Consider the following 26,208-nt stretch of genomic DNA (forward strand, 5'->3'; position numbering starts at 1 on the left):
ACAATTAGTGAGACAGCTCAGCAAAATGTTATTTCAGGGACATAAAACGTTTGGCATTTCCTGAAGTAATTTGAGCAACTGTAGCTTGAAAGAAAAGGTCTTTATCTTTTTGTTTCGAGAGGGTAAATGTATAAACATGGATTTTAAATTTTTCGAACATTGTCACTGTCAGCTCACATGGAATGATCAAGTGTATATATTTTACAATTTTGACCAACTCACTACTGGGTATTTTTGTGTGGAATAAGCCAATGAATAGTTAAAAAGTCACTTTCATTTTTTAAGATACAGTTAGATGTAAGTGAAGAGTGAAAAGGTTCTGGAGAAAGTGTTAAATTTTGAAATGTCTGCTCTTTAAGGAATAAATTGTGACTTTAGGACATCCCTGAGCAAAGAGTGGTACGTAAGTTGCTCTACTCCAGGAACAATGAAAGGATTTTGTGAGAGAAATGCCTCAGAATCAGAATGTCTCTTCTGCTGATCTGTACCAGCAGCAAAGTATAGCACACCTCATGCCAACTCAACTGTACTGGCCAGAAGACAGAGGAGATGACGTCCAGGTTCTGCCCATTCCCTAGTCTCCTCCTCTCCCTCACCTGCTCCTGGGGAAGGAGACGTAAATGGGTATAACAGTGTTCACTACTTCTATTCACCTAGACCACAGGTCTGGGTAGCACATACAAGGATGCTTCAAGGCAGGTGGCGAATTCTTTATCTCCTAAAGTCTTCAACTCAAGACTGGATGCCTTTTTGGAAGATATGCTTTAATCATGATGAAGTTTTATGGCTTGTGTCATACAGGCAGTCAGACTAGATGATCTGATAAATCTGTTAATGAACGTAAGGACAGCTCTTACTCTAGCCCTAGGTTTGGTTATATAAGTTTTTCTCTTTCTCTCTGCCCTTATAAAATTGAATACTAGCTCTGAGGTTAGACAGCTATAGTAATGAACTCACACTTATTTAATTATGGGTGTGTCATACATCACAGGAGCTGTGCTAAGCCCCAGCTTTTAAACAGTCCCTTGTTTAAATCCCTTCAGTGTGCCAGGCCCCTAAGGGGTTTCACTCCTCCTTTAGGGTTGGCCAATTGGCCACTTTTCCAGGATTGAGCCTCTGGGCTCCAGCACTCGTTTTACACACTGTGAGATCTGGCCCGTGAGTCCAGTGGAGATGGAGCTCCAATTCAGTAACTTTTTGCCATCTTCAGAGTTTGATGCATCTCTGCAAGTAGTTGTAATGATATCAGGCAGCCTTTTTGAAACAGAGTAGGGTTTATTACTCAACTGGAAGCATAGAAAAGCAAAGATTAAGACATAGTTCATACTGGCCAACCCAGGACACCCTTGATGGAACCATCTTGGCTTCTTTCTCTGTCCCTCTGTCCTTCAGTCTCAGATGAGCTCCTGTCTTTCTCCAAAGGCCAGCTCTTACCCTAGCCTCCTGGCATCTCTCAGTCCATTGTCCTCCTCCTGCAGACACATGCTGAAGTCATATATTCTGCCTGCCAGAGTTTCCCGTTGTTAGATGTCAGCTGTTCAGTCCTTGGGTTTCTTGTCGTCTTTTGGGATTCTCCATTGATATGGGTGGGTTTTAGCCAGTCCTTTAACGATCCATTCATATCAACCCGTCAGTTATGTGACACAAATATCTTGTGTCTCAGGCTCTGCCCCAAGAGCAGCTTTTTAACCCTTTTCTGCTTTGTCACGGGGTGGAACGCTGTTCTATATTTTTCCACTCTCTCCTTTTCTGTCATTAAGAAAATACAGCAGCTTATTACTACTACTACAGGCATTTGTTGTTTGGAACTCATGGCTTCAGTTGTAAAAAAAAAATTTTTTTTAAAGGGAACACATTTTGTTGCTATTTTACAGAATATATCCTTCCACTATGAAAAACAGTTCCAAGAAGAAAGGCTTATGATGGAAAGCGAATGGAGTAGTGGTTAGACAACTATTCTGGAGGAAATGTTTTATTGCAGCAGAAGTTCCCAGCAGGGACCACACAGATAAAAGTGTGGTTCTACTTTGAGACATTATTATGTAGAAATGGCACCTTCTTACTTACAGATTGGCTCCCAGTGTGTATGGAAAGTCCTATCTTCTGCTTCTAATAAAATTTACTACCTTTTACTCCTGTTAGCTCAGCAGAGTTAACACAGGTACAGGTCAGTGAGCTGGATTCTATTCTGGCTCACAAGTGATCAAAATATCACAAGTTCCAGTTGCAGGGCTATATTCTGACCCAATTTATGCCTATACAAACCTATTCGCTTTAAAGGGTTTGCACAACTGTAATTGAAGACAGAAATCCAGACTGTAAAAAAAAATAGTTACTGAAGTGAGCTGTAGCTCACGAAAGCTTATGCTCAAATAAATTGGTTAGTCTCTAAGGTGCCACAAGTACTCCTTTTCTTTTTGCGAATACAGACTAACACGGCTGCTACTCTGAAACATTTCTCGTAACTGTTGTTCTTCGAGATGTGTTGTTCACGTCCATTCCACATTAGGTGTGCGCGCGCTGCGTGCACGAGCACCGGAAACTTTTTTCCTTGGCGGCTCCTGTCAGGCTGGCGGGCCTCCCAAGTGGAGCCACTGCACCGTGCATATATACCCGTGCCAGCCTGACCCCCTCCAGTTCCTTCTTGCCGGCAACTCTGACAGAGGGATAGGAGGGTGGGTGGTGGAATGGACGTGAACAACACATCTCAAAGAACAACAGTTACGAGAAAGTAAGTAACCATTTTTTCTTTGTGTGTTTGTTCACGTCCATTCCACATTAGGTGAATTACAAGCTTGCCTCTGGAGGAGGGTAGGAGTCACGGAACAACTGCTCGGAGGACCGCTCTGCCAACTGCTCCCCTTGGTGCACAAGGTCCTGCTCAAGGACCTTTCTGCGTGGGTCCGAGCGTGGACTTGGGGACGTTGACCAGGAGCCCCAGTTTGCGGAACAATCTCAGGGCTACCTCCACGTGGCCCCGCACCTCCGCCTCGGATCGGCCCGCCAGGAGCCAGTCATCGAGGTACGGGTACACCCGGATTCTCTGCCTCCGTAAGAAGGCCGCCACCACCGCCATGCACTTCATGAACACCCTTGGGGCCGTGGCTAGTCCGAAAGGGAAAACCACAAACTGGTAATGTTCTTGGCCCACGGTGAAGCGTAGGAACCATCCATGTGCTGGGAAGATGGCGATATGAAAGTACGCGTCCTTCATGTCGAGGGCAACGTACCAGTCCCCTGGATCCAGGGAAGGGATGATGGTGCCCAGAGACCATGCGGAACTGGGCCTTGACCAGGAACTTGTAGAGCCTGTGCAGGTCTAGGATTGGGCAAAGGACCCCTTTGGCCTTGGGGATGAGGAAGTACCGGGAGTAGAACCCTTTTCCCCTTAGGCCGTGAGGCACCGCCTCTACTGCCCCCGCCTCTAGCAGCGAGTGGACTTACTCCTCTAGGAGATGCTCGTGAAAGGGGTCCCTGAAGAGAGATGGGGAAGGGGGGGAGGGAGGCGAACTGCAGCGAGTACCCGCTCCGCACTGTGCGTAATACCCAATGGTCTGATGTAATGGTGGACCATGCACGGGGGAAACAGGACAGGCAGTTCAGGAAACAAAGGGACGGATCTGGTGACTGGTCTGGTACGCTGTCCTCAAGCGCACCTTCAAAAGCCTGGCTTAGTGCCCGGCTGAGGTTTCTGCTGGCCTTGGTTCTGGCCTGTTATCCCTGCCTCGCCTACAGTATGGCTCATGCCTATGGCGAGGCTGCTACTGGCGTTGAGGGGGAGGCTGAGGCTTAAAGGGCTTCCTCTGGGTCGCCGGGGTGTGCATACCCAGTGACTTGAGCGTAGCTTGTGAGTCCTTGAGACTATGCAACCTCGCGTCTGTCTGGTCCCAGAAGAGTCCGGACCCTTCAAAGGGGAAGTCCTGGAGTGTATTCTGGACCTCGGGGAGCAAGCCTGACTCCTGGAGCCATGCCGAGCGCCTCATGAGCACCCCTGATGCGACTGTTCTAGCCACCGCATCTGCTGAATCCAGGGAGGCCTGGAGAGAGGTCTTGGCTACTGCCTTGCCCTTGTCCACCAGGGTTGTGAACTCCTGTTGTGAACCTTGCGGGAGGCTGTCCTTAAACTTCCCCACCACTGCCCAGGAGTTGAAATTGTGCCTCTTGAGGTTGGCCTGTTGGTTAGCAATCCTCAACTGAAGGCCCCCAGATGAGTACACCTTTCTACCAAAAAGGTCCAGGCGTTTCCCCTCCTTGGCCTTAGAGGCTGGGGCCTGCTGACCATGGTGCTCCCTTTCGTTCACAGTCGAAACCACTAGGGAGCATGGATTCGGGTGGCAGAACAGGAACTCATAGCCCTTAGATGGGGCAAAGTATTTACGCTCTACTCCTTTAGCCATTGGAGCGCTGGAGGCTGGGGTCTGCCATATAGTCTTATAGTTAGAGTGGATGGCCTTAATGAGCGGGACCGCTATTCTGGATGGACCTTCGGGGCTCAAAATGTCCACCATGGGGTCCTCCTGCTCAACCATCTCCTCGGCCTGCAACCCCAAATTTTGGGCAACTCTGTGCAGTAGTTCCTGGTGGGCTCTATGGTCTATTGGCGGAGGGCTGGACACCTCTGTACCCACCACCGCCTCATCGGGGGAAGACAAGGAGGTTAGCTGCTGCTCCACCCCCTCTGGTTGGTCCTCCTGCTCCCCATCTCCCATGGTAGGGGCCTCTGGCTCAGACCGGGATGGGAGCCCATGGGACGGCACCGGGCTCGGAGCCAGACTCTCTGGTCTCCAGCACTGTCTGGCGTTGGTGCGGAGACCGGGACCGCTGCACTGAGTAACTTGCCCTGGACGGGGCCCCTTGGAACTCCTGATAGGCCCAGGAGGTCCAGAAAGGCCAATGGCCTGACGGCCCCCATTGAGGTTGCCAGCTCCCTTGAGGGTCCCTGCTTTCCGGGCCCCAGTGCGGGTAGCTATAGCGGCTGGAGCCGGCGCCGCACTGTGACGACACCAATCGCGAAGGCCATGGCCGTGCCAACGATCGGCACCGGCGGGAGAAGGAGCGGCTCCTGGCTGAGCGGGACCGGGAGTGGTACCGGTATCCCCGGGACCGGGACCAGTACCAGCTTTCCCTGGACCGGGACCGTCTGCGGGAGACCTCTGGTGAGGGAAGTCTCAACTCCTCCTGGTGCCGGTCTCTGGGCGGTGCCGGAGAGCGGCATGCCCTTCTTGGTGCTTCTTCGCGTCGACCCACAGCCGGTGCCACAACCTCCTTCTAGGCCACTGGCAAGTGCGAGTCCGCAGAGTCGGAGCTCGACTGGGACCAACTCCGGGAGCGGTGCCGGGATGGTGTCTTCGAGAGGCACACCATTGCCGGTATACCCCTCGACGGCACCCGAGGCATGGGCGCCGGAGGGTTCTCCCTATATGGGAGGCGGCTCACCGCCGACAGCTCAATGAGGTCCTTTGCAGCCTCAAAGGTGCCAGGCGTAGAGGGCTGATCCGCACTGAGCTCACTTAGCTCTGGGCTCGGTGGGGCTTGTGCTACCGGGACCGCCTGTGTCAGCACCAGTACCGCGGCCTTCCCACTCTTGTCAGCGCTCGGGGCCTTGGGAGGCGGCAGCCTCCTGTGCGGGGAACAACCAGGCCTTCCTTTAGGCTGTGCCTGGGGCCGCAACGGGGAGGACGATTGGTGCCGGGGCCTAGCCTGGCGCTCCGGGACCAACAGTTTACAGTGCTTAGCCAGTGCCAGGTCTCTCAACGGCTCCGGGGCACTACGCACTGAGGAAGCCTGAGCCGGCGTCGGGTGCTCCGGGCCCGGCAGCTGCAATGCGGCCTCCATCAACAGTTGCTTTAGGCGAAAGTCTCTTTCTTTCCTTGTCCTTGGCTTAAAAGCCTTGCAAATCCTACACCTTTCAGTTTGATGTCCATCCCCCACGCAAGGTAGACATGAGTCGTGGGGGTCACTAACTGGTATAGGTTTGCAGCACGTGGCACAAGCCTTGAAGCCGTGGGCCTGCGGCATGCCCCGCGGCCCAGCCTCCAGGCACCTAATGACTTAAGTGTCCACAATCTGTATGTAAACTAACTGATAACAGCTACTCTAAAGGCTAAGGGACTGCTCTTCTACGAGAGAGAGAGGTTGTTCCAACGCCACCATGGATGGTAAGAAGGAACTGGAGGGGGTCGGGCCGGCAGGGGTATATATGCACGGCACAGTGGCGACACTTCGGGGGGCCGCCGGCCCGACAGGAGCCGCTAAGGGAAAAAGTTTCCGACGCTCGTGCACGCAGCGTGTGCACACCTAACGTGGAATGGACGTGAACAAGCACTCAAAGAAGAACTATTGTTAGTGACAATACACACAGTCCAGAAAGAAAACCACTTGACTGTCATATCCTAGATGGAATCTGGAGGGCTGGCAGCTAGAGGGGTCATATTTCTACATATAAATGTCAAAGAATTGAGAGAGGAACAAAATAAATATGGATCTTCATGATACCATTTGTATAGAATGACTTTTCAGCAAATGAGCACACATTAATGGGGAACGTTACAGAGCCTCGTTTGGGCTAGCTTGTGCCTTGTAGGCACAACTCTGTTTCGGGGACAGTAAAGAGTGCTGATGGTTTTTTTCCTCATAGTTCCCTGTGCCTGGGGAGAGTCCAGAGTGCTTTATCTATTTAAGAGATGCAACATGACTGTGAAGGTTGGTAGTGAGGGAGGGCAAAATCATGACCCTACCTACTCTCTGTCCCTCTAAATCCTTCTTCTCTCTACCGAAGGGAACTAATTAGCAAGAAGTCCCTGTGCTTTCCTCAGTGCTGGCATTACAATTCTATCAGGTCTTTACGAAGGCCACATAAGTTAGGGTGACGCTTCTTACTTCCTCCCCCACAATGTGAACCCACATAAGGGATAGTAGAATCTAGCCCTTGGGGACAGGCCAATCTTGTGACAATTACATACCATTCATTTTGGGCCTGATACTTCTGTTCTTACTCCTGTTGAGCAACACCTTACTCCACAGGTAATCTCACTGGTTTCAGTGGAATTACTGTGGAGTAAAGCACTATTCAACAGGAGAAAAGATGGGAGAATAGAGGCCTACATAATTATGCTCTTTAAGGTATTCTTTGGGTCTTATTCCTCACCATGATTTTGTGTTCCATTCCTTTTGGACACCAAATCTGCCATCAGAATGCTATGGAGGTAGATTTCCAAAGCAGGCCACCAGCCAAGAGCACATTCTGTCTGCCAAAAATACACTGATTTGTTAATGAATTTCTATATATTTCTCCTGCTGACTGCTTTGGACAGTCATCCTAATTCTCCATGGGCTCATATTAAAAATCTCAGACAACAAAGATGTATTAAAGTCAGCCAAGAGTAAGGGCAGTGTGGTCCAGGGAGCACCCTTGCTCCAGGAGAAAGTATTTTGCTACAGCCCTTTTCAACATAAAGCATTGACTCCCTCTGCTGGCTGATGCACTGGGAGGGAATAAGGAACCCAAGCCATAGCTTTGCCCACTTGCTCATGGGGTGGGGGATGTTAGGTGTGCAACCCCTGCTCTCCACCTTTCCCATCCCCACCAGAGCCACAATCTGGGCAAGGCTAGTACAGCTGCACAGGACACCAAGAGGGCCTCTCTCACCCGCATGGCTATGTAGCCTGAGACATTTGGCCATTGTCTACAGCTGCAAGCTGCCATATTTTTGGAATTAGCAACCTCTTTCTCTTGAAAAATGAATGTCCTTTTAAAAAAACAAACTAGCAAAAAAAGAAGAAATACTATAGTATCAATGCTCCTACAAAATCTTGGTCTCTGCCCAACAACTATTACCATTTATGCTGTCAGCTATTGGTAGCTAAGTATTTGTTTGTCACTAGTCATCCACTGAAAAAGCAAAGACAGAAATTGAGCTCCTCTAACTGAACCCACATATTTTATTGTGCTTATAAGTATACTTAATTATTCAATTAGCTTGCTTTTTTCCCCTCTTTGCTCACAAAACTAAAAAGTAAGTTTAGAATAAGAAAATAACCATGAGAAGAGTAAGACCAATGACTATTTAGTAGCAATCTTTCACATGAAATTGACTGCCATGGTGGCTTTAACCCAGGCAGTATTTCTGCAGAGAATTCTTGGACTGATCTATTGACAAGAACAGACACCCAACTCAGACAGTAGGCAGATGGCAAAAATGGTATGTATAGTTCATTACCCAAATTCACCTTCAAATCTGGCAGCTGAACCCATTACTTGATACGATGTAGGTCAATGCTCATTTCCAATGACCTATTCAGAGTATGTTTTAACCTATCAGCACTGAGGCTTAAGTACAGCTTTTGCTCTTACATGTGACAGACCAGTTACTATGGTAGCGAAATTAGATAGTAAAAATGTGCAGAACAAGCAAACAGGAGGAGATTCCTTGAGAGAAGACAGCATGTAGAAGATGGGATCCTGTGTCTAACATCAAGAGCATAGTTGCAAAGGTGGAAGAGGAGGATGGCCCTTTACCTCACTTCGAGTTCATCTGACGCATTGCCTATTTTTTTTCTTCTATAATCTTTGAAAATCAAATTTAGGTTCCAGATTTATCATTTCTTCTGTATTCAAAACACATCTGTTTTATTGAAGCTATTTTCTTGATAGCAACCATAACAACACATTCCAAAATACAGTTTATAAATAACTAGTTTAGTAAATAAAAGCTTTCTTGGGGGAATTTACAATTTTGTTTACATTCTATTTGCTATAACAGACACAGCTCTAGCTTCAGAGAATTAGGTTTATAAAGCTTGGCACTGAGGCCCTTTGCCCATTGGTAGGACTATTTCATCACAAGTTTGAAAGATCTGTGTGGTCTGCTGCTCCTTCCTACATCTACACCCCTATATGGAGAAAGCTTCCTATAGCCCCTTTTGCCTGGATTCTTGTGCTAGAATTACATTTACTTTCTATCAAAAGAGCAAATACACATATGGAAAATATCTAGATGTATAAAGTTGTAGGTTTTGCCACAATAGGTGCTTAATTTATGGAAATCTGTATCAAAATGTATTTTGCTATGATAATCATTCAAAATTACAAAATATGAAACCAGGGATAGAGAATATGTCATTCAGATCTGACTAGTCTGGCATTCTGCATCCAAAAGGGGCCAGTACTTGGACACCTAAAAAAGGAGGTAATACCCATCTACAATACTCATAGCCTGGCCAGCAGGCAGATTATTCCTTCAAACATGACATTATTATTTTAGCTTCCAGAGTTACAAATATTAGTGAGCCAGATATTATTAGTCAATACACAATACATTAACATTATGGTGGTACAAAGTACTCCAGTGTGTAAGCCTTTCAAGCAAGGCAAGAGTGGGGGCAATACTGTACCATTCAGGCACAAATTTGTATTACGAGTGATATGGAGCTGTACCTCCTGCCTCCTAGAACAACCCTGCTGCTATACTTATGGGGATGCACTAGATGGAGAGGGAGTTTGGTCTCTGCCTACTTTCTGACCCATTTAGGGAGCCATATGCCTCTGGGGCAAGCATTTCCTGCACTTCTTTGAGCACTGGGATTTGGCTGAGCTTTTATTAGGCTATGTGGGGCCAGGGAAGGATGCCTCCTTGTATCTTTCCTATCCCCAGTTCATCTGGACAATGGCCAGTCACAATCTGGTGCCAGAGGACTGGAACTTTAAAACATCCGGCTGTATATCTGTATATCTTCAGTTAGCTTTCTGAATTTAGGTTTTGAGCCTATTGTGAGGCATGTGTGTGTTATAAGACATCCCTGAACTAGAACCTGATTAAGCCACAAGTGAGGTAAGTCATTTCTGTGCTAGGCTCCAGCCAATCCACAAGCCAGGATCTGGTCTGCTGTCTCTCAGAGAAGGTGTATAAGCCTCACCAAAGAAACAGCAGCTCACTCTGCCCAATGTCACTTCACAGCTTGCCACTCTTCCCTGCCTGAGGGGTGACAGACTCCACAGGCCTTAGCCTGCTCCACCCCTGCTCCAACTGCAACCTTGCTCCCAATCCTGCTCCAGCCTTGCCCTTGCTCCTGGCTGGCTCTCAACCCCACCATTGCTTTGTTCTGAACCTGCTTTTGACTCCTGACTCTGACCACTGACACCAGTTCCTGGCTTGGCTGCCACTGCACCGACCAATAGGCATGACTGCCACTGCTCCATCCATTAGGCCTGACCCTCCATGTCTCACTTCCTGACACCTATTCATTAAACACTCTCTGAATTCCACCAAAATTTTCTCTTCCACAAACTTGTACAAGTACTTAAAAGTGATGAAAACTAAACACTAGCATTTAAATGTAACTATTTCAGGAAGTATTGAAATTCCCTCACACAACATGTTCATACTTCATAACATCATAATCATTTAGCAGAGATTTTCAATGGCTGGTTCAAACTCTGAATTTGCATGTTTACTTTACAGTGGCAGTTGTTTATTTTGGAGACTGCAAAGCCACCAGGAAAAGTTGCTAATTTGTCTCATTAAAGTCACCAGGCCAAATTAATCGGATTTTAGACAAAATTGTGTAATCTGATCTCAGTTGGGTCTTCCAGGGAGAACTCCTGCATTGGGGGTCAAAATCATCTTACTCTATAAACCTGGGAAATCTGGTACTTCTATACTTCTCTCTCTCTCTCATAAACACACACACACACACAGGGTGGGCGGCATTCAAAAATCAAAAGATAGACCAAAAACCACAATATATATAATTATTTTAATCTTATGATTTGGGGGCATCTAACTCATGATTTCTGAATTTTTGGCTTGGCAATACTGAGGATATATGGACTGCTTAAGAGTACTTTCCTTCCTATGGACGATATAGCTCCATAAAACTGTCCTTTGTCATGGTGCCTACAAAAAACAACTTGACAAGACTTAAGCAGCTGGAATGCTGAAACGGCTGCTTATCATGCTGACCAGTATCGTCTCAGGCTTATCTAATCCTCCCTGTCTGTCAGTGTCCATTAGATGTCTCTTGCTGTATAATTAGACTGTAAGTTCTTTGAGGCAGGGACTGTCTTTGTATTATGTGTATGCTAGTAACTAGCACAATGAGGCACTGATTGTGATTTGGGCTCCTAGGTGCTACAGCAATACAAATAAATAAATTAATTAATAATATGTAACTGATTATTACTGTTTTCTCCATACTGCACCTTTACATTTCTAAAGAAGTCTGACTCTGCCAGCAAGAACAGCTGCCATTTTGGGAGGCAAAGCAATGCAAAATGTTGCAGAAGAGACACAATATGCAGTCTCATGGAGATATACTTTTGATCCCCTTAATCTGACATAGAAGTAGTTCAGGCTGTTCTCTGTGTATGGAAAAAATTAGACAACAACACTTCTAAACAAGGCTTGAACAGGCAACCAAAAACTCAAAGCACATGACAATGGAGTGTGCTGGAATCCAGGCTAACGATGAATTGCAAATCTCCCTGAGAGACACACTGCGCTCATACGTAGTTCCATGGCAAGGAAACCATCATATGTGTTTTCAAAGACAACAGCAGAGCCTTTTGAGATAACCTATATGGCTCCTGGACTGCCAAAGCATTTCACCTGCTCAGCAAGACATTAGAATTCCAACAGCGCTTTCTGACTATTTAACTTACTGAATTTCTCCAAGAGCATCTCTGTTTAATCAACAATCTTTTCAGTAAAAGAGTTTTGTGAGCTGGCAGGCTCACGGATGTTAAAACAGCTCTCAGCACTCAACCTGACAAAAACTTCACTGCCATGGTAACCAGAGACGATATTTTGTTCAAGGTACTCTACAAAGAGATGGATCTTTTTTAGGCACAGAGACAGACACTGGCAGAAGGGCTTCTTTACTCTTCCCCTTCATTGAGGGCACTACACATGTCATCCTGAGCCTCAGACTGATCTGCTCTGCTGCCTACTATGCTAATCTGTAACAGTATAGTGGAAGAATTTTCCAAAGTCTACTACTTATTCTTTGGTGTGACTTGGTGCTTTCAGTCACAATGGGTTAGTGCTCCCTCCTTTCCCAGAGCTGACAGACACACCTGGGGAGCCCTCGCTTCTGAAAGGTGCCAGTCAGCCATTCACATAATGGTAAAAACTGGAAAACACTCTTCAGGGCTCTCTGGGTCTATAAAATTGGCTCTGGAGCACAATAGTTAATGTGAAATTTGGATCTATCTCCGCACCCGTTGATTAGGAAGATTAATCCAATATTAGCAGACTGGAAGAGAGAAGAAAGCAAAACTTGCTGGTTGTTTATATAGTAGTTGGATTATGTTCTAGTTGCCTGTATATTATCTATGGGAGAAGCATGTTGAGTGATGGTATTTTACTGCTTGTTAAGTGCACATATTTTTTATGTTTTTTGTACAAGCAGTTTTTGATCTACTTTTTCCTCTTTTTGCTGCTGTCAAGCCATGTAAGCAGCTTCTTGTAGACCAAACAGCAGTGGCAGTGGAATGGGGTGGGCGTGTGCCCTTTCTGTCATCTGGTAAAATCTTGTAATTCATAGATGTGACATATTTTGTAAAACAGTTTGCAGTGTGTTGCAACACACTGCATTACAAATGCCCACATCACCCTACCATCAGAATACAGGGTCTTTAGCACATGGCTTTAGTAATTTTCTCCCCATATTTGGTTGATTCTATTGCATTTTACTGATCTTGAATGCAAACAGAACCATGTACAACGAGGGCTGGCACGGTGTATATTTTTTTCATGCTGTTTTGCCAACCCAATCTGTTCCTGTGGCCTAATCCTGGGTCCTTACTGTTCCCAGTCTTAGTCTTCTCCATAGCTGAGACTACCAATCAAATTCAGTTGTATTAAATTCTGTTGTGATGGAGATAAATATCCACTAATGACTAGGAGAAGTCATTCTTCCGCTGTGACCTAACACAGACTTAGGTCTTCGGAGGTGAAAGCTTATCATGCTAACCCATTGTCACACACAGTCCCATGATTTTCAGTGTTCTACATATGCTACCAATTACTTATGCAAAATAGGGGAAAGAGGCATTGAAGGGGTTGTACTAAAAAATGTGGCCTTAGAACGTTCCAAAATAAATCATTCCTAATTTTAAATCTGTCTTTACTCAAGCGAACCCCTTCATGTGTGTAGCAATTTTATTTTATTGCATACCATATAAAAATGCCAGGAGTAGTTTAAAAATTAAGCGGACTAATCTTTCCTATAATAAATTATAGTATGAAAACATCATTAGCAGTCATAAAAAGCTTTATTCTTTTTAAAAGAAGTACACGCCCCAGTTTTTCTTTGATGTAGTCTACAATCTGGTACGTATTAAACACTATGTAATAATTAAGGTTATGTGAAAATTAGAATGTATGTCCCGCAGCAACATCTGATATTCCAACATTTGTTTTCATTCTGAATTTGGATGAAAAGTCGAGATAAAAAATTTTTTACCAAAAATTTTTTTATAAAAAATTTTCAATTAAAAATGTCAAAATATTTCACTTCAACATTATTGATTGAAACAAAACTTTTTGACACTCTCCAATTGAAACATTTTATTCTGGTGTGTGGAACCAAATCTAAATGTTTCATTCTGAGTCAGTTTGACATTAAACTGTATTGCCTAAGGAGCGGCAGTAATTCATGGAAGTTGTAGTTCAAATGTTTCATGCCTTTATTCTTTCTTATGAACTAGCTCCTTGGCTGGACTACATCTCCCATGATGCACCACAGCAATGTTACTCACATGATTCATCATGTGGCTCAGTTAAACCGGATACCACAGTGCACCATCAGAGAGGTGGTCAAAACCAAGGACCGCAAATCATAGAAGAGAATGCGGGAGTGAAATACCTGAACTACAACACCTATGGACTTAGGCAGATGCAGTATATGTCACACTGACCCAAAATAAGCTACTTCAAAAATTTCACATGAAAAATGCCAATTTTGCAGAAAGTGCATTTCACATTGAAAAGTCATTTTGCTGAAAAATTCCCAACCAGCACTAGTAATACTACTTGATTGCTGTTTTTAACATATATCTTCTCTGAATGGATTAGGTAGAAGAAATAAGTCCTTCGAATTAAAGGGCCAAAGCCCACTGAAATCAGACTCCCAAGGACCAGTGAAAGCAGTTCTGATAAAACTTAATGGTCCAGAAAATGAAAATTAGCTCAGGTTGAGAATACAACACTCTAAAAAAGAATAAATAAATTGCTGACTGCATGCTTTAACTCAACTTTCATAATCCAGGTCATGTATGTAGTGTAGCTGTAGCCATGTCGGTGCCAGGATATTCGAGAGAAAAGAGGAGTGAGGTAATATCTTTTATTGGACCCAGTTCTGTTGGTGAGGGAGACAAGCTTGTCTCCCTCACCAACAGATATTGGTCCAATAAAATATATTACTTCATCCACCTTGTCTCTCTATGATTCAGATCAGACATTTCATAGTAGACAATGAAGGTGTGTGCTCAAGAACAAGGAGAGAGCACTTATGTGAGGTCAGACCAAGTTCTGCAATTCAACATGATGATGTCACACTGGGCCAAAGTAATTTTCAAAACATATTTCGCAGACTTGAGATAGTCTCCTGAAATCAGGGCTATCTTGAAAAAACTGAGGTGATAATCCTAGGGCTTTCTACAGCTCTCAGGTAGGATATTTACAAGACTAAAGGATGAACTCTATGCTCTTGGGTGAAAAATAAAAATCAACCAAAGAAGAAACAATGTGTGTGTTCCATCAGCTATCCCAGAAATAATGCAGCTGTTGTGATAAAAAGATGATAAATTGAGGAGTCAATGTCAGTTTTTTTGATTTACTGCTGCCTAGGTTGACTGTCATGATGCCAGTTGCATCTTAAGGCCCACAACTTCTAATTTCTTGTTCAACCATGCCTATAAATATTCTATACCTCCGTGATGCTGACAGCCTGGCTCAGGGCAACGCCATAGGTCAATTCACTTGTGTGTGAATATCAAAGGAGTTAAATGTATTTGTAGATATTCAGGCCAAGTCACTTGTGTTAGTAGAGATCAAAGGAGATGTTAATTGTATTGTTTTCACCTATTTATATCTTGTTGTTTACTATTACATTATATTTACATTGCATATACCCCAGAAATTATGTTTACATTATGTATGCCCCTATAATTAGATAATCCTAGATTAAAGTACGTGTTAGAATGAGAATGAGTTCAGGTGTTCAACTCATGGAAACTAGAAAAATACCCCATAGTTTGTGATTACAAACATTTGTGTTTATGTATAACCCTGTAACTAAATTACTCAAAGAAATCTTGTGAAATGCTAATAAAGGATTTAAGGACTGTAACAGGAAATGCTAATTTCAACGCAGGGGGTCACGGAGTGAGTAAAAACATTTCTTACATTGTTATCTGTAAGAAGAAGATATAAAATGGATTTCAAGGAATGATCCTTTATCTCTGGACTGTTCGGATTCTAACATGGTGGAATAACTGAACAGAAGACCCAGAGTTATTCTGGGTAGGACTGAAAAGACTTTTGGGAAACTGGCAGATTACTACATCTCTGCTATCATTTTGGATTTACAAACTTTGATTCACCTGTTAATGTATTTTACCTGCTTTAACCTCTCAATACCTCTCATTTCTTTTTCTTAGTTAATAAACCTATAGTTAGAGTTTACTATAGAATTTGGTGCCATCATTGCGTTTGGTGTAAGATCAGGAATACCAATTGATCTGGGGTAAGTGACTAGTCTCTTGGGACTGGGAGCAATCTGATGTGGTGTGATTTTTGGTTTGTGTGACCATTATCACTAAGTCCAGTTTGTCTGCATGGCAAGATGGAGAGCCTAAGGGGACTGTCTGGACTTCATGATAAAGCTGGTATAGTTATCCAGGAATGCACATTTGTTACTGCCTTGATTAAATCTAATTGGAGAACCTCTGTGCTGTTTTCTGACAGGCTGACCTGAGATTGGCACTCACAGCAGTGAGTCACTCCAGACAGCATGACAACTTCAGGTAAAGTATTGTTAACCATTAATGGGGAAAACAGATAAATATAGCTTAAACAACATACTAGCCTGCATAGCTCTTCAGTATGCTCTGCTCCAGGCAATTAACCAATGCTGTTCACAGAGCAGATAGCATAGATCAGAGGTTCTCAAACTGTGGTCCGAGCTCCAGTCAGGTGGTCCGCAGATAGTTCCCTCTAAGGTGCGTTCAGGAGAATGAAGGGCCACCCACCTAATTAGCCAGCCACCTAATTAGGCGTGGCTCCACTACTTAGGTGCCTTGTCCCTGGAGAAGACGCATATGTAAGGTGAGGTGAGAAGAGGGGGTGGGGGATTTGGATCATGCAGAGCTGCGGTGGCCAGAGAAAGAGGCGACTTTCTCCAGCTCCAGGGCTGCGGCTGCTGGGGCGAGACCCCACTCCTTCCCAGACTCAGCTCAGGGGCTGCCGCGGTGGGGAGATATGGAGAGACCCCCCTCCTTCCCAGCCCCAGCTTGGGGGCTGCTGCAGTGGGGGAGAAAGGGCACATCCATCGCATTAGAAAGGGAAGACTACTGATATTAAAATATGAGTTGTGTGCTTTTATTTGTAAAACAAAAAAGTTGTTTATTATTGTTTTTTTTATATAGCGCTTTTATCCAAAGCGCTTCACAATAGGTACAAATAACATTTGGGAAGATGATTAAGTAGTCCGCAAAAAAAAAAGTTTGAGAACCATTGGCATATATAACATGGATCATGCAGGTACCCAAGAAAGTAAAACATAAAAGTGAACCAAGGTGGATTTTGCGCCACCAATAGAAATAAATGGTAATAAAACAGGCATAGAGCATAGAACTAGGAACCAATCACACACCAAAATGGTTTTCTAGCTACATGCAATCTTCAAATTATTTACTTTTGGAACAATCCACCTTCAGCCAAATGAAAAATGGCTAATCCTAATATCTACATACAGAAAAGTACAATAAATGTAATTTACAAGTTTCTAAAAGAATATTCTAAATGATGGAGAATCTAAAAAATAAAAAAGCACATAAATGCCACTAATCCTGTCTTTTAAAATTCCACTAATCCTTGTACTGGAATATGTATCTGTGTCCGTCCGTTCAATGAAAAGCTCTTTTTTCCATTGTACTGATCTAAAAGAGTCACACAATGAACCTGAACCAGAGCCCACTGAAATAAATGGCAGTTTTCCCATTGACTTCAATAGGTTTTGGATCAGGCCCAACCTCAATATCTAGATGTCAAAAGTGGTTGTTTATTTTTAAATGTCCTGTTGCTGACCAACTGCTATGACCAACAGATCATGAAGATTTCTTACTGTGAACACAGTTCGCTTGCTGTGCAAAACTTACAGTTTTGGTAATACAGTCATATAATTTCCTTGGCAAAGCCATAGTTGGCAGGAAGTGATATTCAACAAGCAGGTTTTTGTTGTTGGGTTTTTTTTTGTTGTTGTTAATTCCCTTATCCATTTCTTTTTTTATTCAGAAAATGGAAAGAAAATTTTATTTTTTTTGGTGAGTGCTATAAATCCTGAATACAGCAATTTGCGACTGCCCCTGAGCTGAGCTACAACAATACAGAAAAACATACATTCTGGACACCGTAAAATAAAAATCTCACTTGGCCTGGAGAATAGCTTCATCTGGTACATGAGTTTTGTTATACTACTATCATTCTCAGCTAGTAAAAAATGTGTTTTTTGTAATGTCTTTTCCTAAAACTGAAAATACCATTGTCTGTCCCATGTACATATCAAAGAAAGCCAAACTACTTAAGGACTAACAAAATAAGTCAAAAAGACTCAATTAACTAACTATCTTGCCTGAGCCCTGAACACATTTCCAACAATTACAGTTATCGCTTAGAAATTAAGAAATTGAATTGTAAAATAAATCCACATGCAGCTTCTAACTCCAACCTCCATGACCATACCCATACCACATTGTCATCTCCCTAATCCCTTCTTTGCAAGTGGAAAAAAGCAAAAGAGATGGGACTTGCCATGGCACAAATTCACAATATTGTATAACGTACAATCCACAGATGGTGGTTTCAAGGGAAAGTCCACAGCGAAGGCTTCAAAAATGACCTCCTTGGAGTATGTTTTCAAATAGCTCATGAGAGAGGAGAGATTATAGAAGTTTGCAGCCCACCTGTTCTCACAATACAATTTCTATTTCTGATAGTCTCTATACATCATCTTCTCCCCATGAAACTGGGCCAATGCAATCCACATGACAGCTGGAGTAAGTCTCCTTACAATCTCTTGAGAGAACAGCAGCAGGGACACGTGGTGTTCTCAGTGAATCCCCCCAATATCAGAAGCAGAGAAGAGATTCTTACAGAAAGGGAAAATCCTAAATGGCAACTGGTCATCTTCCTGCCTCTCAGAAAATGAGGAAGAGGAGGAACTCAGTCTCTGTGCTGTCACAGAACAAGCCATAAAATTTGCTTCCAATTCTTAATACTGATCAACTTCCATAGCTACTTAACCCAGGGAGATTGCAGAACTTCTGGGGAGTAGTCTAACAGTTACAAGGGCTATTGTCACTTAGATATCACCAACAGTTTAGAAACAATTTCAGCTCACCATTAATTAATTATACACACTGCTGCAGCTAGACATGAAAAAAAGGAAAAAGGGTACCCTTTACCAAAAAGGATACATTAGCATTAATATTAATAGGTTAAAATAAAACACAGCCAGATCTCAGGAATTACCCATGAGATCTGATTATATGCAATCAGAATCCAAGTGCTATAAGGTTGGGAATAGTGTCTTCAACCCAAATGGTTTTTCATTTATAAGTGCCAGCAATAATGACCTCAGGTTATTTCATTATTAATTTGATCTCTGTTTGATAAAATACCATGATAGTTCCACAAGATACTGATGTCTCAAGTGTTCCTCATGATTAAAGATGACATTTACCTTATACAAATCACCCAAACTGGAAAAATGAGGATAAAGGGCCACAATTCAAGGGAGAAGAACCCTTTAAAGAAAGGCATACTGTAAAGCCAGTTCTTCTTGAGTAACCTACCGGGGCTCTCTCTGACAAGCCACTGATGCAGTTTTGAAACAATCGGTTAAATGATTGTGGAGATCCAGTTCCCTGATTATTGATTGACCTATATATTTTTTGGCATCAGTAATGCCCTAGAGGGACTGATTTGACAGGCAGTTAAGGTCCACGGTAAAAGTAAATTATGAAATAGCCAAGATAAGCGGGCCAACTTCCTAAGAAGATTAGTTTCTTCTGTTCATCAGAATATTTTAGGTGTTAGGTCACAGGATGCAAATAGGCATCATTTTGAGAGAACAGAGTATTTCCTTATGATGATTTCCATGCCAAACAGCTAATACACACACACACACACACAGCAAAATTATTAAAACATATGAAATAATCCCCTATGTCAAAGTTAATTAATCTTAAATGGCAGACTATCAGGAAATAATACTGTCTATCAGGCTATATTCCTGGTAGTGTATGTATACTAGATTTTTAAGTTGAACTGTAGTCTGGTTTAGTTTCCAAATATTAAAAGCCAAATATTGAACATCTGGTATATTTTAGGCATTGGTTATGCCCCTGGTATTTAATTCAATAGGCACCGAATTTCCCAGGATTACAAAAAAACCATCAGGGTCTGCTTTTTTGGCAGTGGTAAAAGAGCGACTTCTGTGACGGCAAGGTGCATTAAAGACTCTTAGAAGTAGTTCATCCTGACTTGCTTTGACCCTATCAAGAATGCCTTCTTGCCTTGGCTTACACTCCTAGTGTGACTCAGGGCCCAGGTATGGGATCCAGACCTCTCTCTCAAGCCAGAAGTCAGAATTGGGGAGAAGGTCAGGTCAGGAAGTAAGGAGCACGAAAGGATACTCATGAAGCTGACAGTGGAGTCAAGCAGAGAGGTAGAACTAGAAGTGAGAGAGACTGGTGGGTAGCATGAGACTGCCGGGTAGCATGAGACTGCCAGCATGCTGAGAAATTTGTTGTGGCACACTCTGGAAGGTTATAAGGAAGGGTCTTATTTGATAGAAGTCCTGGAGGGAGCAAACGTCTAGAAGAAGAGGTTCCTTGTTGGTGAGGAGGGAGAGAGACTAACTGTCCCTCAAGAAAAAGCACTTAGGATAAGTCTTTAGTGTTCTAAGCATTAACATACTGTATAAAGTAATTATTAGTGCACAACTAATGCATGGCCAAAATGCTCTAGTTTCCAATTTAAAATGCTAGAGAAATGACATCAGCTACTTCTCATTCCACTTTCTGTGACATACATTCTAGAGCTCTATTTATTCCAGTAGATGCAAAGGTCATTTAACATTTGCTCACAAAAAACAAAAACAAAAAACAAAGAAAGTATCTTGCACATATGCCACAGGATGTAAGTTTTGATTTTATGACTTGATTTTAAACAAAGAAACCAAGTTTCAAAGAAAAAGTGTGACATGGTGTGTCTTATAATTTCTGTGTCACACACACATACTGTACCTGAAGAAGTATCCACTGTGAAAAGGGAAGAAAACTCTCCTGGAACAAACTCATATGTCACAACTCCATATATCCCCGAATCTCTGTCTGTGGCAACGACATTGATGATCTCTGTTCCTGGGTGCGTATGACTACTGATGCTTGTCACATAGCTGGCTGGGTCGAAAATAGGTTGATTATCGTTAATGTCCTCTATCTCAATACGAACAAAAGCTTGGGCACTTAGCCCACCCTGTTGAATAAACCAGAACAAAGTAAAAATCAAGGTCAGTTACAGTTAAACAAATACATGCCTCAATGCATTGCTAGAATATAAAACAATCTACAATTAAACTGAACAAAAACATTTGTTAAAAGTAACTATTTAAAGGCACCTATAAAAGCCAGAAAATTGAGTTTAGGGAGTTAATAGTATCTTTAATGCAGCTCCACTGTGCTAGCTACTGCACTACACAAAGGGATCTGTTCTCCCATGAAGGAACATGAGGTTTAAGTATAGAACTCTTGTTAACTCTAACAAGAATTATCCATGTAAATCCCTTGTACGTCTTGGCACATAGGATTTCACAGTCATCACCTATTACACTTTCTGTGGCTTCACAGATAAAGGTCAGGCCCTTTTTCTTCAAGAACAAATGCCTCTAGCACTTGAACAAAAAGAGAATCTCCACTAGTTGTATTAGCGTTAGGGCCCATTTCCTCTACAGACTAGCTTCTAAAGGGAAACACACTTTCAGGCAGTGCTGACAATCCATCCAGCACACACACACACACATACCCCCTTGAGTACTCAGAGGCACAATGGGATCAAATTCTGCAGGAGCAACCTCTGTATTCCATTCCCTAACTTCCCTGGCAACATTAATTTAGTCTACTGACATGAAATACTATCCATTCCCATTTCCCACACAAATACACACAACTATGGCTCATAATTTTACATCAGTGAATATTTTCAAATAATAGACAACTACTTTTGAGCATAGTTTTTTTGCTAGGCTTGCCCGGAAGCCTGACTCCACATCCTGGACCTTGGCCCTCCTTTTGTCCCTGTGCATCTGGCAGTGGAGGGGGTGGTGAGCTTTGCAGCTGTCGTCACTAACTCATCTCCCCAGCTCCTCAAGACTGGGCTGCTCTGCTATTCTCCACTTGGCTTACACTTCTGCCTCTCACACACCCTGGCTAGAATCCAAACTCTTGCACTGGCTCCATGGAACAATACAGGGAGCATATACTGCTTATTAACTCGACCTTGTGGGGAAGGCTGAAGAGAAAGCAGCAGCTGCAGGCCAGTCTGAGCAAGGCAGAACTACAGAAAAATGGCAATATGGTAAATTCCATAGCAAAAAAATTGAATTTTGTGCCATTTTGGAAAAAAATGAATTCTGTAGCTGCAGAATCATGGAGGCCATAGAGCCGTGACTGAGATGCACAGTCATTCACCTCTCAGCACTTTTGTTTTAGATTTCCTATAGATGTAGGAAAGCACTACTGTATCAGTTTAGCTTTGGTTCACATTTTCAAGGTTCTCTCTACAGCCATAATGGCTAAAACATCATTTTAACAAAGCTGAGATTCTGTAGCACAGTTCTGTAGCAAGAAGTCAATTGTGTGGCAGTGGAATAATGGGATATACAGATTTCTGCACATGCCCTTGACAGTACATTACAACACGGATGGAAGAAGACAATCTATGGATACAGAGTTTGATTTTCAAAGAGTTATGCACAAAAAATGTGTACATGTAAGTTGAGTAAGTAATTATAGAGACTGCACACACAAAAATTGGATACTGGCATGAACAAAGGGCAAGCTATGTTTAGCAATTCTGAATTTATGCATGATGCCACAGGAACCATGGGTGCAACTTAGACGTATATTTCTGCATGCACCACTGTGTGCCTCGTTTATTGAGAAAATTTTTTTGGCCTTCACAAAACTGTCCAGAGTGCAGTCCAGTCACTCAGGCAGAGTTCTGCACTTGGGATTTGCACTACAGTGCAGTAGCAAGCTCAAAAAAACTGCATTCGATCTTTGGTCTGTTGACTCTATAGACTTGTACTGAATTCCTGAGATACAGTAAATAAATCCATCAACATCTGTAAATTTTCTCACTGAGGCTTTCATTTTTCCATATTTTTTCACAGTCATGTTGTCTCTATAGCCTGGCACTGACAATGTCATGACACTGTTGTGAGGAACCTTAGTTTAAATGTATGAGGAAAATTAAGTAAAGTAATGAAAAATTACTTATTTGCAGTATTCTTACAATAAATTGAATCCTGAACCCACAAACAAAGTTAAAGGAGTTTAGTCCACAGGTGGAGATTAGGTTGAAAATGGAATCCTTATCCCCCACCCATTTGGTGCTGTCGGGTTTTCTTTTTGGGGGCGGGGGGAGGAGAAGGAAGGAAAAATATGGGAAAGGGGGCAAAGGTGGGAGGAGTTTAAAAACAGCAAAGTATTATGGGGATTAATTTTAAACCACTTGACCCAATCTGTGTTCTTGACTGCTAAGGAAAAATGCAGACATTTCACTCTCCAACCTAAGTAGTTCATTTTAAGGAGTTAGACTGTAAAATCTTTTTTAGGGGAAGGTCCATTCTGAAATATTTTTAGAAGGGTGGGTCATGAGATAGGGGCATGTAACGGCTGGTCTACCTCATTCCTCTCTGTCCTTGTGCTAACCACTGTTGTTGAAGAGCCAGTGCCTCCTTTTCCTGACCCTGAAGCATATCCATTAGACACAAGTGAAGAGAGGCTCTACTATTGTCATCACCCAGTATAATGGATGACATGCAACCCTTCTTGTTTTGATGCAGTAGAATTTCTTTAAGGTTACCCTGGCAGTGGTAATTTTTGAGAAAGACCCCTAGTGACTGGGAACAAACGGCTGCTATTTCTAACCACATGAATATGCTCCTTTATCTGTTCAGAGACAAGCATGACAGTTGATTATCCAGGAAATGAAGACTGATTTAAGCATGCCCATTGTTGAAAGAAAATTACATTTGTTAAAACATATTTCAAGCAACAGTAGAACACTGTTGTTCATTTTGCCTTTGTATTCTAGAAATATTGCTCACATAACTTCATGTCTCTCAAATGCTTAAATAACCTTTTAACTACAGTTGTGCTGATTGATGGAATGGCAATAAAGTTGGGTACAAGTCACATTGTTGTGATTCTGAAATTTTGTTACTTGTGGAACAAACAATGAACATGATATACTGCTACAGAGCTGAAATGACCATAACTGGAGACTTTCTTTTCCCTAGCAACATCCAATCTGTGTAAAAACATGGAGCTAACTATAAACCTCTCGAACCATTTTTCAAATATAAATAATACTACTTTCTTGACAGAAGAGATTCTACTGCTTAACAAATACCTATGATGTTATGTAGAACAGCTGCATTTTTGTTGTTTACATTGTAAGACTGCATAAGAATCTGACAGGATTTCAATTATAGCCCCCAATGTGCTGGGATATAAGATTCCACTAAAATGTTGTTCCAGACTGAAAGGTTATATATAGGTTCTCAAGACTTGAACACAGATTTTATTTTCTTTGAAATATGTTTATGCAGTTTTTAAGTTGTAATGCTGTAGTAGGGCAAGGAAGGAATAGAATTAGCCACTAATTTCAAAAGCTTTAACTTCAATGGGAATTTTGCCCGAGAAAGGAGTGCCGAACTGGGCACTTTGCGTATTACAATAACTGCTTTAACTAAAAAAAAAAAGAGAAGAATATTGGTAGCAGTTACATGTATCTGCTAAAACACAAGAAAGAGACAACAAGCTTAAGTCTCTCTCTATACACAACACATAGTAGGAAAGCCATTTCGAGTTTCAGCAGTATCATCACACATTCATCAGAATACATCTAAATACCAAGAAGCATTGGGAAAGTTTTAAATGTTGAACTGATCCAACTAGTTTTGGTGTTGATTAAAAACTGACCACTCAACACATAGCCAATATTATTTGAAGGGCTTTCATAGACATTTCCATTATGTAATAGCATTTTATTAGCTAAATGACTCCTTTTTAATAACACATCTAAGTATCATATATAATCACCCAGTTTAGATCCATTTTAGTTTATCAGGTAAATGACATATGTTTTATAATGTTTACCAATATCTTATGAATTTGATAATTTTGAGGTTTAATCCTCTACTCCTTTCTGAGATAAAGCTCCCATTGCAATCCTCATTTCAGGAATGGCAATTTGGCCTGAGCAAACAGTGGCGGGATAAGCCACAGATTATTAAAAATTATCTGATTTAAGAATTGTCAAGGGTACATATTTATCCCACAGTATGTCAAAGGTGCTACCAGGTAACAATATACCTTGCAAGCCATTTTATGCAATGAAGCAAACAACACATATTTCTAAAATTCCTGAATAAATGGATAGAATCAACATTGTTCTTTATAATGTTATATATCGAGTGTTCCCTGACAATAAGGTCAGAGCATGCACCATATATGATGCTCATTCTCTTTCTTCCTTAAGATTTACATTTGTAAAAACTGTCAATTGCATTTACTTCTAATTTTCAAAAGATTGTGCTTAATAACAAAGAATTTACAATTTTATCTGCATAAATAAGAAAACAGACCATTCTGAGTGGACTAGAGGGGTAATCATCTCTGAGCATACAACTCAATTTTCATCATAATCAGTTATGTAACTACACCTTCATATTCAGCAGATGTGCTTGCATGTGTAATTAGAAGTGATTTCTTTAAAAGCATCGTGGTTAAAATGCTTTGTCCTTGACTCCCTGCAAATGCAATTTCTGCAGAATAGATTTGTATGGACCACTGTTTCTTTGGATGAAGTAGAACACCAAACTGTTGGACATCATGTAAATAACGCAAGCGAGCACACAAAAGGATGGGACTATGTATCTTGATTAGCAACAAGGCTTGATCAGAGTGTAACTGTACAACACTAAAAACATATACACACTTTTTAAAAACTCGATATTGTTTCATACATGCAGCTGAGTTTATTTTAATGCCTCATTGTATAACCATACGTATTGCTAGGTGTACCACCGTGGGTATAAACAAACCTCCATCCAATCCAGGGAAAACAAAACACAGAATTTCTTATTGCATTGCATTCTTATTGTAAATGATAAACAAAGGAAACAAGAACATTAAAATGTATCAGGCCTTATTCTCATATCTTTAAAAAGCAGAAAAAGGGCATACAATTTTATTCCCCTTTCTTGGTTACCTTTAAGACTATGTTAGACCTTTCATTAAAATTCCTGTTTTTCATATTCTCTTTCTGAAAAACTCACCATTGAGATTGACATTTTCCATGCCTGGTCTCAACCTACAGCTGAAAAATTTTGGAAGGTTTCCTGAGGGAAATGCCTTCACCTGTTTTTGTGTTATTTGAGAATGAAAATCATTATATTCTTGCAGCAGTTCAAGATGTTTTTAGTTCACTAGTAACTCAAACACACCTAAAAAAATGGAGGTTTGCAGGTGGAAAGAGAATTATAACTTTAACATTGCATTTTAAGCACAGAAAAAACAGGAAATCCACTAAATTAAGGCTCTCCTAATATCATTAACTTGTCCATATTACACAAATGTATTACTTCTAATCACTTGTTTCACTATTTAGAGCCAAACTGTGGCTGAGCATTGTG

General features: G+C 42.1%; 1 protein-coding gene across 1 annotated transcript in view; it reads right to left on the reverse strand.

The window, feature by feature from the left end:
* Nucleotides 1–26,208, reverse strand: part of DCHS2 (dachsous cadherin-related 2) — a 235,147-nt gene that overhangs the window by 80,292 nt on the left and 128,647 nt on the right. The window contains exon 3 of the mRNA XM_084625372.1: nt 20,531–20,762. Coding sequence (XP_084481498.1) covers nt 20,531–20,762 — 232 coding nt within the window. The remainder of the gene's footprint in view (nt 1–20,530; nt 20,763–26,208) is intronic.

The sequence above is a fragment of the Lepidochelys olivacea genome (assembly GCF_965140295.1).
Source record: "Lepidochelys olivacea isolate rLepOli2 genome assembly, chromosome: 4".
Taxonomy (NCBI): Eukaryota; Metazoa; Chordata; order Testudines; family Cheloniidae; genus Lepidochelys; species Lepidochelys olivacea.